We start from the raw sequence: 15,187 nt of genomic DNA on the forward strand, positions 1-15,187 counted from the left end.
ATCTCCTAATATTCAGTATGAACAGGAGGAATGATTACAGCAAGAAAAACCTCTTTCAGAGTTCATATGGCACCTTACTGTTGTTTTAAGACAGACTTAAAAATTGTGAACCTTTAATGTTTTTATTTATCATTATTATTATTATTATTATTATTATTATTATTTAATTTTACCAGCAAAACCTCACCGAGATTAAAAATCTCTTTTGAAAATGTGTCCTGGCCAAGATGGGCAGCAACATAAAGTTTCAGACAAACAACATAAAAACAAGTAATACAGAAAGCTCTATCACAACTTCTAATTAGTCAATATAAAATAATAAAATCATGAATTAAATCATAATGAAAGAAAAAATAAAAATACAGCCTTACAACAAACTAGAACTAGACTGAAAAACAGCAGCAATTTGAGGCATTCAAAACCTCCCAGCCAGCACCTTGACATTTGCTGATACAATAGATGATGATGTTGATGATGATGAGTTCCTACAGAAAAGCTTTAAATCTGCTCAGAGAAACCAGTGACTGTAATTTTAATATACTGTATGTACTTTAATATTTTAATATATAATTTTTAATATATTTTTGTAATATTGTACATTGTACATTTATGCAACAGTTATAGTTACTAGTTACTTTTCAGATTAAGATTACGCAAAGGAAAATGTAATAAGCCTTTAAAATACAGCACATTGTTAAAGATTAAACCAGTGATTGTCAATGCCTTGTGACCTCTTACATTAAAACAGTATGTAGTTGAGGTCATATTTCATATATCTGACTTCCACTCCAAACTTTTCACATAATTTCATTTAAATACCATACAGTATCCAAAGAGGTGAAATTATCCCAAATATATTCCAACAGATCCATATTCTCTGCTCTTGTCCATCTATGTCTTGTTCCAGTAGTCCATTTCTCATCAGGTTGCCCTGGTTCCCCAGAAGCTGTCTGGGGAACCAGTCATCAGATACCCCTTGTTGACCCGGGCGACATCCGAGCCGATATGACTCTCGAGTTTGTGATTTCACTCATCCTGAGGTAGGCTAGAAGCATTAAGGACGTTGCCTAAGGGTCCACACTGGATATGTGTTACCCTGCCCTGACAGGGATTCAAACCCCAACTTCCTGTGTCAACATCAGTAGTGTTAACCACTGAGCTATTCACAACTCTAGAGGCCAACTCAAAGCCAATTGCACAAGTTACCATTAAGTGCAGCATATACCAAGTTGATGTACTATCCCCGCTGCTGTTCTGCAAAAGTGGCTATGGATACCAGTTCAACCATCAGTCACCTCCTCTACATGGATGACATCAACCTGTATGCCAGGAATGAGCGAGACATTGACTCACTGTTTCACATCACCAGGATCTACAGCAATGACATTGGAATGTCATTCGGACTAGATAAGTGTGGTCCGATGGTATCAAAGAGAGGGAAGATGATCAGAACTGAGGGGGTTGAACTACCAGAAGGCAGCATTGCAGATGTTCAGCCACAGCCAAATACCTACGCAGAGTAAGGCAGGTCCGGAAAAGTTGGCGGAATGGGAAGAACAAGGTACAAGCCATCAACACATACCACCTGCCAGTCATCAGATACCCAACTGGTATAATAAGCTGGCCAAAGGAGGAGATAGAGGCCACTGATATCAAGACAAGGAAGCTCCTCACAATGTATGGAGGGTTTCATCCCATGTCCAGCACCCAGAGACTGTCCATTAAGTGGAACAAGGGAGGTCGAGGACTGGTTAGCGTCAGAGCCATTGTCCAGGATGAAACAACCTAGATCCAGGAGTACATCAGGAAGATGGCCCCCAAAGATGAGCTGCTAAGTCAATACCTCAGGCTGATGAAACCTGATGATGCAGAGGAGGAGGAGGAACCATCATGGAGGGACAAGCCCCTATATGACATGTACCACCGATAGATAGAAGAAGTGCCTGTTATCAAGAAATCCTACCAGTGGCTGGAAAAGGCTGGACTGAAAGACAGCACAGAAGCACAAATCATGCCAGCACAAGAACAGGCACTTAGCACAAGATCAATAGAGGCAGGGATCTACCACACCAGACAGGACGCCAGGTGCAGGCTGTGCAAAGATGCTCCTGAGACAGTTCAGCACATAATAGCAGGGTGTAAGATGGAGACAGGAACAGTGTACATGGAACGCCATAACCAAGTGGCTGGCATAGTCTATAGGAACATCTGCACTGAGTATGGGCTGGAAGTCCCAAGGTCAGAATGGAAGACACCTCCTAAGGTGATTGAGAATGACAAAGCCAAGATCCTGGGACTTCCAGATCCAGACTGACAAACTGGTGATGGCTAACCAACCGGACATCATGTTGATCGACAAACAAAGAAGAAGGCTATGGTGATAGATGTAGCAATCCCAAACGACAGCAACATCAGGAAGCGGGAACACAAGAAGCTTGAAAAATACCAAGGGCTGAAACAGGAGCTAGAAGAGATGTGGGGAGTAAAGGCAACAGTGGTCCCAGAGGCAATTGGAGCACCAGGGGCTGTGACCCACAAACTGGAAGAGTGGCTCCAGCAGATTCCAGGTACAACATCTGAGGTCTCTGTCTGGAAGAGCGCAGTTGTAGGAACAGCTAAGATACTGCGCAGAACCCTCAAACTCCTAGGCCTTTGGTAGAGGACCCAAGCTTGAGGATTGGGGGTTTGTATCAGATCTTTGTTTTTTCTTCTTTCCTTTACCATTAATCATCTCACAAACCCTCACATTTATGTAGTGACCCTTTGGTAGGTAAGTGGGATTTTTCATGCAGGACACTTACTTCTAATGGTGTATTTTTACATTGCTGTATCAGTACTTTTACTTCATGGATCTGATTTTTTTGGGTCCTTAAGTAAAGAAAAGGATCTGAGTACTTCCTCCACCACTGTTACTCATAAAGACTGTTATATGTAGTTGAAAGCACCAGAAAAAACAGGTAAAGGGCCCTTGAGTTAAGATCATTTTGTCAAACTGCTATTGACAAGGTCAAGAGTGAACTTTGACACTCAGCTCTGTTTGAAGGTTTATAGTTATTTTCATGCATTGTAAGTAATGATTCATACATGAGTCATACAATGTTGTGTGCGTTCATTTGTAAGGCAAACAAAGGTGCTCACTGTAAAATCTGACATTTATCACTGATGTATTTATCACTCTCAGACTGCATTCAAATGACTCATAGTGTCAGAATGCAATGTAAAGTCTAGTCAAAACATAAAAACAGCAAATAAAACAACTGAACCAGAGAAGTTATGTACAACACAGACAGCTAAGCCAACCAAAAACAAGTGTGACATTTCTAGCATTTCTAAGAAAAAAACTAAACAAAAACTTCTGTCATGTTGTAAGTTTATGGCATATTGATGCTTTGAAAAGTGAGTGTTAGTCAACAAAAAACATGTCAAGTGATCTCTACACAAATGCAGCGTGGAGATGAAAGTGTGAGGATCTTACATTTGAAGGCTTTGGGTGACGTTTCAGTCGCGCTGGGTGTCTTTGGAATAAGCATACGCTTTCCAAACACCTGGACATCAAAGCTTGCATAGTCAAAAGACACCTTGGAGTATTTCTCCAGTTCCTTGGCCAGGTTGGCTCGAGGCGTGGTGGTCACTGTGTTGGGCCGGTAGCTACCGTACTGAGGGATCTCCAGCTGCTTCACAAAACACATGGGCCTGGCGGAAAAATAAGTAGTAACATCAAAATCATTGTGAGATATATTCCAGTATATGTATGGATTGAGAAACTGAATGAAAAAACACTTGGTTTGTGTTCCTCACCTGAGCACTCTGTCAGAGTTGGATGAGGGTTCGCTTGCTGAAGCCTGTAAATGCACCTGCTTATCTTGGTTCTTGTTCAGCTTAGCTGCTGCTGCAATGGGGCAGCCGGACAGACTGATGGGAGTGACACATCCAAATTTTGCATTTAATGGAATAAAACTTTAATAAAAAGGCAGACATTTAATACGCACACAGTGTAAGTATATGTTAGTAGTATTAGATGAGATTGCTTCACTCAGTATTTAGCTCAAATATTTCATCTCTTCATGTTTGATCAGTTCCAGGTCAATTATCCCAGAATCTGACTCCAAAGGCCCCAGAACTAAATCTGGACCACTGCTGGAAATAGAAACTCTGCTTCAGCATAGATTATAGGAAAACATGGATTTCACATGTCATTATGTCATACCCATAATTTACTCAAATAAAAAAAGACAAAATGTCAGAATTCTGTCAGACTATAATCTGTTATTGTGAATTTTTCTCCTATTTGTCATAAGACCTTAATTAATTTCTCTATAAGACACAAAAATATCTAACTACCATGCCATGTTATGTCATGCTTTTGTCTGTGTGTGTCCTTTATTAACCTGCGGTGTGTGTTGCGGTTACTGTTGACATGGCCTTGGCCTGTGCAGCCAGGGGTCGGACACTTCAAGACGTTCTCATGCATGGCCAGGACTACAGACACACAGCAGACACAGAGCATTCAGCGGTCAGTTTGTTTAGTTTGTTGTAGCTGGTTTCACATCGCTAGCAGCAGCAAGAATAGTATTGTTGTACAACACAAACAGTAATGGCAATAAAGGTACTGGTATTAGTACTTTTGCAGAATCAGGAGTGATGGTAACAGCAGTAATAATGCTGTAATATATCCTGTGTATAATATCCTGTAACAATGTAAAACAGAGAAATCTACATGTCTAGTTTAGTGACAGGATCAGCATCAGGAGTGTCAGGAGATTAGTCTACTGCTATTCTATGGAAAGTAATGTGTACTCACTCTCTGGAGGTATTCTGTCTTTGTGAGGACATCCAGATAGACTGCGGTGGTGGGGGTACAGCCCAGTCACATGACCTGTCCCATCACACCCTGGGGTTGGACATTTGACTTCCCTCTTCTCTGAATACAAGAAAGTAGGATTTAGATGACAGTGATAATGAATTAAAACAGTATCAAGTACTAGGAATAGGTGATAGCACAAAATTAAGTTCAGACCCGACAGCAATTCCAGGATCAGAATCACCCATACTGACACTGATCCCAACCCCGACTTTTTTATCATAGTAAATGGCTACTGTATCATCATGCTTGTTTGTGCATGTTTAATGCATCATTGAAAGGCTTCTTAATATATTTTCTTCATCACACAGTGAAAAATTGACTGTTTTATGGCAAAATTTTAGGAAAAAAATTGTTGTCTGTTTGATAGTCATGTTGTGACATAAATGTGACCCTGCTAATGATTCACAAATAGACTGGGATTTTTAAAATAACACACTGTTGTATTAATATAATATGTAATTTTCTGCTACTGGGCAGGGAAGGGTGGTGGTGGTGGTGGGGGGACTGTAGCAGCCAATAATGTAATAACTGTAGCTGATAATGTAATAATATACTTATATCACTTCATTTAAGTTTTATTTTTTGGCTATAAAGTGTCACACTTCCATGACACTTACCCTTACTGTTGCCTCTTTCAAATAGCTGCTCAAACACACACACACCTCTACTCTCTCTCTAGTAATTACGACTATTCATTTGTTTGATACTTGATGGTTAGACTTATCTGCAGCCCTGCCTTCTACTCCTTAACCATTTGAGTACCAACTGAAGTGTGCATGTTTGCAGATACAGACAATTACTCTTATATCAATATATGTTCCTGGAATCATCAGGTGTTTTGGTCTTATTGGTATTAAAGAGCACTCCACTGATTTGGCATTGCCCTCCTGTAACACTTTCGGACTCATTATGAACAGAATAAAACAGACAAAAAAAGGATAAAAATGAACGCAGCAGAACCTGAGATATTGTCTTTTTTATTCCACACATTCTGCTTCCTTTTCAAAACCTGCCACCTACATTACCCACAATGCAACTTGATTCACTTGAGTGCATAGATTGAGTCGTGTTATGCTAGTAGCAGCTAATGTAGCCTGGAGCTCCTAGTCTCCAGCAGAGATGAGGAGTGGGCTACAGAGGTCTGGTAACCTCACTTCTTTCTAACTCCATACCCCTAGATTATTTTCATTTTTAAACTTGTAGTCTTCAGCCCCAACCAACACTGACTCAAGTGACATCACTTGAGGCAGTTTATCAAATTTCACACAGCTCCCTCTGGAAACACTTAAGGCTTTTTACTACTTTTTTTCTAATAGAACACCCGGAAACATGCTGGTGCTAATCACCGGAGTTCCCCATTAAGAGTTGTGTCAAAATTACATCATCAAACATATGGGAGAAATACGGCATTTGCCAATCATATACATATGAGACAACTCTTACAATGTTACATACAGTAAATGTGAAATTTTGAAGGAAACGGAAATATACCTTTGCTGAAGTGAGTGGTGCGGCGGGCCACAGCAGCAGGCTCGGAGCTCTTGCTGGAGCTGCTGTATGGTTGGTAGTCTGGGGAGCTCTGGGCCTCCTGACCCCCCTGTACCTCCTCAGCCTTCAGGGCAATGGCCTGCTCCAGCAGCCCCAGGTTCCCCCGCGTCATATCCCAGTTCTCTGAGTCATCCGTGATTCCTGATCCCTCTGAGACATCCAGCTCCTCTCCTTCTTCCTCCTCTTCTTCTTCCTCCTCCTCCTCCTCCTCTTCATCATCATCCTCCTCAGAGCAGACTTCTATCACCACTGTAGTTGGAGAGGCTTTGCTGGAGTCTTGGTCCTCCTCCTCCTCCTCCTCCTCCTCCTCTTCCTCCTCCTCCTCCTCCTCTACCACCTCACCTGCTTCCTTCCCCTGCCTCTCGTTGTCATCCTCCTCCTCTCTCTCCTCCTGCTCTTCGTACTCTTCCTCTTCCTCAGTCACAGGAGTGGTGACTTTTTCCTCCCTGAGAGACACCTCAGCTTCAGATCCCTGAGTGTGTGGACTCAAGGAGTAAGGAGTATCAACCTCTTGGTGGACCCTCTCCTCTTCCTCCTCTTCTTCCTCCTCTTCCTCCTCCTCCCTCTTGCTCAGCTCCTCTGCAGATTCTTTGGCCTGATGGTTGTAATCTCCACTAGAGTACTGGTGATCAGAATTTTCCTGGCTTATCAATTTCCTTTCTCCTTCCCTCTCTTCTACATTGTGTTCTTGCCTTTCCTCCTGCTCTTCCTCCTGCTCTTCCTCCTCCTCCTCTGCTTCATCTTCCTCCTCTTCTTCTTTTGTCTCTTTAAGCTCAATTCTCTCAGTTTCTTCTTCAGGCTGATCTAATGGCTCATCCTTTGCCACCAACTGACCTTCCTCCTCCTCCTTGCCCTGTGCTTCCTCCTGCTGATGATCATTGGTCAGTTGGGGTTCTGTTACCGGCTTCTCTTCCTCACTAGTTTTATCACTTCCAGTTTTGTTCTCAGTCTCTGAGGTGACGCCTTCATTTTTGTCATCTTCAGCCAGAGGACAAACTGCTGTATCTGCTGCTTCTGTGTCTTCAGTGGTCACCGGTGAGCAGTCTGCTATGGATTCAAAGTACACATGAATGTTCTGCTTTGTTTTGTCATTTCTACATCGTAACTTTCAACTCAAGACATACATTGTGAGAATCTATTGCTGACCTTATTTTACTTGTTTAGCATTAAAGGCTAGGTTCACAATTTTTCAAGTGTGTCTTAAAACAGTCAGGAGCGCATATGAACACAGAGGTTTTCCTTGCTGTAATCATTCACTCTGTTCACATTGGATATTAAAAGATCCCCTTCAAATGTGCTTTCAATGTAAGTGATGGGGACAAAAATCCACAGTGTGTCCACACAGTCATCCATCCATCCATCCATCTAACCCATATGAAATATAGGGCTACTAATACTCACTTTGTCATCTAGAGGTGTGGTTGCACGTGTTCCCAAAGGGGAGCGCAATACAGCCTACTAGCCACTGTGAGAAGATATTACACCAAACTTGCTGTTTAAGTTCAGACACTTTTCATAAAGACCAGTCAGGGTTGTGATAATGCTGTCTAATGTTTCCAACGTACTCTGGTGCATATTGTATCATTGTATTAATGTCCTAAAAAGATTGCTAGTGCTAATGGCTCAGCTAACGCGAATTGCTAGCAGCTTTGGTTAGTGGGCAGCTGATAGTGTGGTGAGGCATTAAAGGTACATTGCACTTATTTTTTTACATTAAAGCCATTCAGTTTTAGTGGGATTAACACACGTTAATGAGTTGTGGTACAACTACATTGTGACTGAATTGATTTTGGTTGTTAAAATATACATGTTCAGTAAGATAGTAGTGATAATTCAATTAACATTCATGCTTAAGGTGGAACATGTTAAAATGATGTATAAAAAGATTTTAAAAGGATTGTTACAGGTTAAAAAAATTGTTAAAAAAGATATATTTTGTTAATGCTAAAATACCAATTGTTGTTATTATATATGGCAATTCATCTCATTGTAATAGAAGTAAATCCTCATTTGTTGGTTATACGTTATAAAATGTTCTAAATGAAGAAATTAATGAGGTCTAATGTTAGAAACAGAAAGCGTACAGCAAGCTCATCACTCTTCACTATTTATGTAGGTTGGTTTTTTGAACTACCAAATAGAATCTGGAGGATTTGGTGATGGCGAGCCCCGCCCTGTGAGACTGTGGACAGTTGTTGAAGCATTGTGGCCTACCGTAGGATTGATCCACAGAAGGCCTCTGACAAGCTCAATTTGTCCATTCAGACACCAGAGATAAGCTCTACCTGGGTCAGAGGAGGTTGGTCCATAGAGGCAGAGGAGGTTGCACTCTCTATTTTCTGAGATGCAAGAGGGAGATCAAAATATGAAAAAGAATATTTGGTTGAAATAAACCATTACCAGATCTCAGTATCATTTATAAAATATTTTTTCTGTCTTCTTTGGAAAAAATCTGTTGTTAAAATTCTGATTAAAATGCTTTAACAGTGACACCTGCAGGGCAGGCAGAGAAAGGGCAGTCTGTGTGCCAGGTGGTGGTCAGGGGCAGTGGGGGGGCAGAGCTCCTGTACAGAACGTGGCCACCGATAAGGTAAGCATTTTTGCTTTTTATTATTAAAAAAGATCTCTGTAGCGAGACAGAGCGAAACTGTACAATTGGCTATACAAACAGGGGCTAGTTGTCAGAAGACTAAATCAATCATATAACACGTGTGAATGTTGAATTGGTATGCTACTTTGAGCAGTGTGTTCATAAAAGTAACTCGTACACCATATAATATTAAAAAAAAACAAGTAACTCATGGATACTGCTCCCAAGAACTTGGGAGGCCTAAATGGGTGAGTAAAAAGGATTTATCTATTAAAAATAAATGTGGGGCAACTCACTATTAAAGAGAAGCCCACTTAATAATAATAATAATAATAATAATAAAATAGGATAATTATAACAAGGTAATCCACTTTATAAAATCAGTGTGCAATGCTTTATGAGCAGTTCCAGTTGAATTTATAACAATATTAGATAATAACTAATATGGAAAGTCAGGAGTTAGAACAAACACATCAATGAGCCTTGACTGGTCTGTCTGAACTTCCCTGTGTAGCTTGGCTACTGCGTCAATTTGACAAATTTGTGATCGAAAGCCTGTACATTGCTTACACAGTGTACAACACTGGAGGCCTGACCGGAGGGCATGATGGGTCAAGTTTAGATTGGGGAGCAAAGTGAGATCTGGAAAACGACTTTTTTGTGCAAAATAACACCTGCCCAATAGACTCTATCCTGATGAGAGCTGCATAAAGTAGGAGGGAAAAACATATTCTTTTAGATAATAAAACCTTTTTGTCTCTTACTTTCGATTTCTTTAATTGTGTATATATACGAGCCAATAAAAGATAAACTCTTTTTTGTCTCTTGTTTTCATTCTTTCAGATTTGAAATTGGTATATGAGGTATCATTGGGGAAGGGGACCAAAAGATTAAAAACCTTTAATACTGTGTAAAGTATTGTCATATTGATAATAATAAAATAATATTAATGCTATATTAATAAAAATAAATAAACTTAATAAAAAATAAAATTTTAAAGTAACAAAATTGTGTTCGGTGGGAAAGAAACACCAATGATGGCAGATACAGGTGCAGCATACACCTGTGTATCACCATCATATGCCTCTCAGCTAGTCCCCTCCTCAGAACCCATCACCCTGAAAGTCAATAACAAAGTCATAAAGCTACCCATCCTAATCTCAGAACATAGGCCAATCAATTTGTTGGGAAGAGATGCCATGTGCAGAAAATACTCTGTATACCTGATGGAATATGTATAGAGGACAACATCTATCAAATGCTGCTACAGACTCAAAACACAAGAATCCACAGTCTTCTGGCTGGGACAAATAAAAGAAGTTCACAAAGCTTGTCACCAATGGGAACCTTTCATAATGGCATAAATCCCACAATCAAAAGAACCTTTATTGGAACCTCACTGCACTTTGCAATTTTTCACAAAAAACAATGAAAGAAGAAATGAAGATTGGCTGAAAGCTCAGTCGCTGCATGTACAACTCAATTCAGCAGTTATTATCATAGGTAAACAAGGTGCTGTACTGGCAGTATCTGAAAACGAGTACCTAAAAAACATCTAGGCACCATGATAAAACAAGCAAAAGAGCAGAAATGGAATGCAACAAAATGCCCACTGTTTTGGCATAGCCAAGATAAAAAAAAATATATCAAAATCATGACTTCCTTTTCTGCATTGGCCAAACCCCAAATAGTCAGATTACCTACCTTCATGCAGATGGTGGTAGAACAAAAAGACCTGTTTTAAGACATGTTAACACAGGTACCACCTGAGTTATGATCACAACATGACTCAGATGTAGGGCTTATCAAATCAGCTCAACCAGTGGAAATACCACTCAAGCCAGGATGTACTCCTCCCAAAATAAAACAGTATCCTATGGAACCAGAGGCTGAACAAGGCATTACAAAAACAATAGAAGGATGATTAAAAGCAGGAGTACTTATCCACACTCACTCTGAAGCCAATACGCTAATATATCCAGTGTTGAAAGCAGGTAAATCAAAATACCGGCTGGTACATGATTTACAAGCAGTACATGAGGTAGTAGAAGGTTATGATGCAGATGTGCCAAATCCATAAATACTCTTGACAAATGTGCCACCTACTTCTAAATATTACACTGTCATTGATCTCTGCTCTAGATTTTTTCAGTGTACCTCTGAGCTCAAGATATCAGCACCTGTTTGCTTTCACCTACCGAGGGCCGCAGTATACGTACACATGCATGCCACAAGGATTTAAACACTCACCACATGTGTTTAACAAAGTGCTGAAAGAAGATTTACATGCACTAACATACAAAGTCAGTAGCACTGTAATTCAGTATGTTGGCATCTGATCATCTGTTCTGATTCACAGGAATAGTGTCACAAAGACTCCATAACAGTCCTGCAGGAATTGGCCAAAGGAGGGCATTAGGCCTCCCAAAAGAAATTGCAGTTCTGTCAGCCCAAAGTTGAATATCTGGCCTTGCAAGATGGCACTAAAAGTATCTCGCCATTTCAACTCAAGGGCATATCCACAGCTCCCAAACCAACTACAGTGATGATGGTGTTTCTGGGGATGACAGGGTATGGTTCTGATTGGATTGAAAATTATACACTAATCACTACACCCCTAAGAAACATGATAAAAGTTGCAGGTACTGAGAAACTTCAGGAACCATTAACATGGACTGAAGAGGGAGAACAGGCCTTTAATGCAATACAGTGTCTGCTCCAACAAGCTCCAGCACTGGCACTATCAAATTATGATAAACCGTTTCACCTGTTTGTTTCCCATTGATTTCAATATGCCACAGCAGTTTTCACGCAAGCCACAGGTATTGGAGGAAAAAAGAAACCAATAGCCTACTACTCAACTGCTATGTCTCCAGTAGAGCAAGCCTTGCCTACCTGCTATCAGGCATTGGCAGCTGCACATTTGATGTATGATTGTGAAACAGAAGTACAAGACTTTGTTAAAATGAGATCTGACCTAAGTGCTTCTGTTAGCACAACTCACATTTTTTGTTGATGGGTCTTGTTACCAAGGCACTGAGGCCTAAAAGTACAATATGCTGTGGTTCAACTTAATTCTGATAACACTATGATAACCAGAAAAGCAGAACTATGTGTGCAACCATGCTCCACACAGTGGGTGGAATTAACAGCTTTAACTGAGGCATGCAAAATGGCTGAAAATGACACTGTAAACATATACACTGACTCTGCATATGCTCATGGTGTTTGCCACCTTTTTGGAGCAACATGGAAAGCAAGAGGGTTCAAAAAGACAGATGGCTCACCAATCCAACACCATGACCAAGTCATAGCACTCATGGAGGTTATGATGCTTCCACTCAAAATAGCAATAATAAACTGTCAAGCTCAAAAAGATTCCTCACTGCAAACAAGGGGAAATAATGCCAAAGATGCAGCAGCAAAGTTTGCTGCTACCTCAGATCTCAAAGCTGTCAGTGTTAACAACTGAATTAACAAATGAAATCACTGATAAATATTTGTGTGACATACAAGAAGCAGCACCAAAAGCTGAAAAAGAGAAATGGAAACAAAGGGGTGCATCTCAAGACCCAGATAAAATATGGACAAACCATGATGGACTGTTCATTGCTACTACTGATCTTCTTTCTCTTGTCATACCTGATGGGCATGGTGTTGACACATAACACATAACAATGGATGATGTGGATGTGATTAAACCAGTACAGGGAAAGAGATACTTGTTAGTCATAGAAAACAGATTCAGCCATTGGGTGGAAGCAGTTCCTGCAAAACACAAGAATGCTGATACTGTAGTAAAATTCCAATGTAGGGAGGTAATTTCTAGATTTGGCATACCCCGCATAATAGGCTCAACCAACAGAAGGGAGTTTATTGACAAAACAGTAAAAGGGATTTGCTAAAAGCTAGGGATAAAACAAAGGTTAGGATGTGTTTATCACCCACAGTCACAAGGAATGGTTGAGAAAGTGAATAGAACATTAAAAGCAAAAAGCAAATCTGCGATCACACTAAACTTAATTGGATAGATGTATTGCTTTTGGCACTCATGGTTTACAGAAGCAGCACTAATCGTAAAACACAACCAACATTGCAGGAAATGCTTACAGGTTGACCTTTGCCTGTTCTAGCATATAGACATTTTCAGAAAAGTCCTGCATTGGATGTCTTAGAAAAAGACATAAAAATGTTTGTGCAACAGATTGCTGACATACACCAAGCTATCTTTTTGTGTGAAAAACAGAAGGAGAAAGAGCCAAAGGAAGCTGAGCCACCACCCATCCAGCCTGGGGATTAGGTGTTCATGAGAGTCTTTCGACAGAAGTGGAATGGGCCTCGACGAGAAGTACCCTTCGAGGTGGTCTGATCTACAGGCACAGCGGTCCAGGTGAAAGGTTTACTTACATGGTATCATCTTAACCACTGCACCAAAGCCCCTCCTGGAGGAGGTGAGTCAACTGAAGGAGCCAGAAGCAGATCAGAGGAAAGAACGAGAGATGAGGAGCCTCAAGCAGGCACACTGGAAAGAGTGCCCGAGTCTAAGGATGAATCAGACTCAGGGCCACCCACACATAGTGGTCCTGGTGCTGGCAACATGTGTCCTATACATGGCACCACCTGCAGCAGCTCAACCACAGACCAACTTACAAAGCCAGGACCACCCACTAAACCTGACACATCAGACCACCCCAAACATGACAACCCCACAACCAAGTTCTCAATCACCAACTTCCCACATCCCCAGCATGACAACCCTACAGGCAAGTTCCAAATCACCAACCACCCACACCCCAGCCATGTCAATCCTACAACCAACTTCCCAACCTCCACCTTCCACACACCTCACAGCAACGTCACAGCCTAGTTCCCAACCATCAACTTCACTGACCTCGACCATGGCAGTTGGTAAGGTGTCAAAGGACCCAAAGGGGGGAGGGGGGGAATACAGCAGCAAAATAAATTTTGACAGTCACATCACCCTCTCACCAAATATGTCATGTATAGCCTCAGTTGTAGCAGGAGCAATTCATACTTTAACTAAGACTTATCAGGGGAAGATAACTATAGAAGCATCAAACATAGGACTAGAGATAGGATTTGGTCAACATTGGGTTGTAAGCTCAGAGAATGTTTGCAATATTTATCCTCCAGCTACCTGCATGTACACTAAAATGGTCTGCCTTGAAGATATGTGCACTGTACATAAGTGTCCTTGGAAAATAGGAGGTTTTCCTGGTAGACTTATGGACAGAATGAATAGCATACAGAGACCAATAGGATTGTTAAATGTTGAAAGTGATTTCCCCTAAGTTAAATATGACCCTTTAACTTTTGGTGATGAATTGGAAGAACAAATTCTTAGATGCGGTCTAACCATCCTCAGCTCTGCAATACCTGAACAAAATAACATAACAAGGGTAAATTCACTATTACTTGGTTAACAGATTCTGATGTTGTGAAAGTACAACTGGATAGAACCACCTGTAATGCTGAGTTCTGCCTCTGATTACTGCCAATTGCCTTCAATGACAAGTCTCTTTGCCAAACCCGTTTCCTGTTGGAAAAATGTATGTCAAGCACAAATAGATAATTTGCAAAAAACAAATTGTTACAGGAATAGGTGATACAAGTTTAGGAGAGCTATTGATAATAAATAAAGATCTTGAGAACACAGAAAATTACCCAATACATTTAGGACAATACTCTCAGCCCATTGATAAAGAATGAAGAGAAAAATGTCTCACCCCCTCAATTGCCCAAATTACCTCTGCAAGAAATAAAGGAGAACTGTGTATTAGCTACATGGGTACAGACAAAAGTAACAAATACAGAATTAACCATTTGGGAAGTTTGTGTGCACACAGAAGTAATGCTAAAACACACTAAGTGGGAGGTAGTGATCAGACAATTCCCTTACTACAAATTGGAAGCAATATCCATGATTGGAACCCGCAAACTAGAATATCCCACAAGCATTGATTTGTCATTTAATATAGCATGCAAAAAAGAATTATGTTCTAAAAGAGTGGATCAAGGTAAATTGATACATTTTGCTGATTCTTTGCAATGGGAGTTTAAGACCACTGTACTGTATAAGATAGAGCAACGGGTAACTCGACCAACTAATCAATTCCAACAAGAAGAATTGTATAGTTTAAAACCAGACTATTATCAATTAAAAC

At 40.6% G+C, this 15,187-nt stretch overlaps 1 protein-coding gene across 5 annotated transcripts in view; it reads right to left on the reverse strand.

The window, feature by feature from the left end:
* Positions 1–15,187, reverse strand: part of myt1a (myelin transcription factor 1a) — a 47,002-nt gene that overhangs the window by 17,831 nt on the left and 13,984 nt on the right. For 4 of the 5 annotated variants that reach the window (XM_044352796.1, XM_044352798.1, XM_044352795.1 and 1 more), the window contains exons 7-11: positions 6,356–7,459; positions 4,802–4,921; positions 4,389–4,479; positions 3,799–3,912; positions 3,476–3,693 (exon numbers count right to left, since the gene is read on the reverse strand). In XM_044352796.1, coding sequence (XP_044208731.1) covers positions 3,476–3,693; positions 3,799–3,912; positions 4,389–4,479; positions 4,802–4,921; positions 6,356–7,459 — 1,647 coding nt within the window. The remainder of the gene's footprint in view (positions 1–3,475; positions 3,694–3,798; positions 3,913–4,388; positions 4,480–4,801; positions 4,922–6,355; positions 7,460–15,187) is intronic. The other variant, XM_044352797.1, reaches the window with a different exon arrangement.

This window comes from Thunnus albacares, chromosome 5, assembly GCF_914725855.1.
Source record: "Thunnus albacares chromosome 5, fThuAlb1.1, whole genome shotgun sequence".
NCBI classification, from domain to species: domain Eukaryota; kingdom Metazoa; phylum Chordata; class Actinopteri; order Scombriformes; family Scombridae; genus Thunnus; species Thunnus albacares.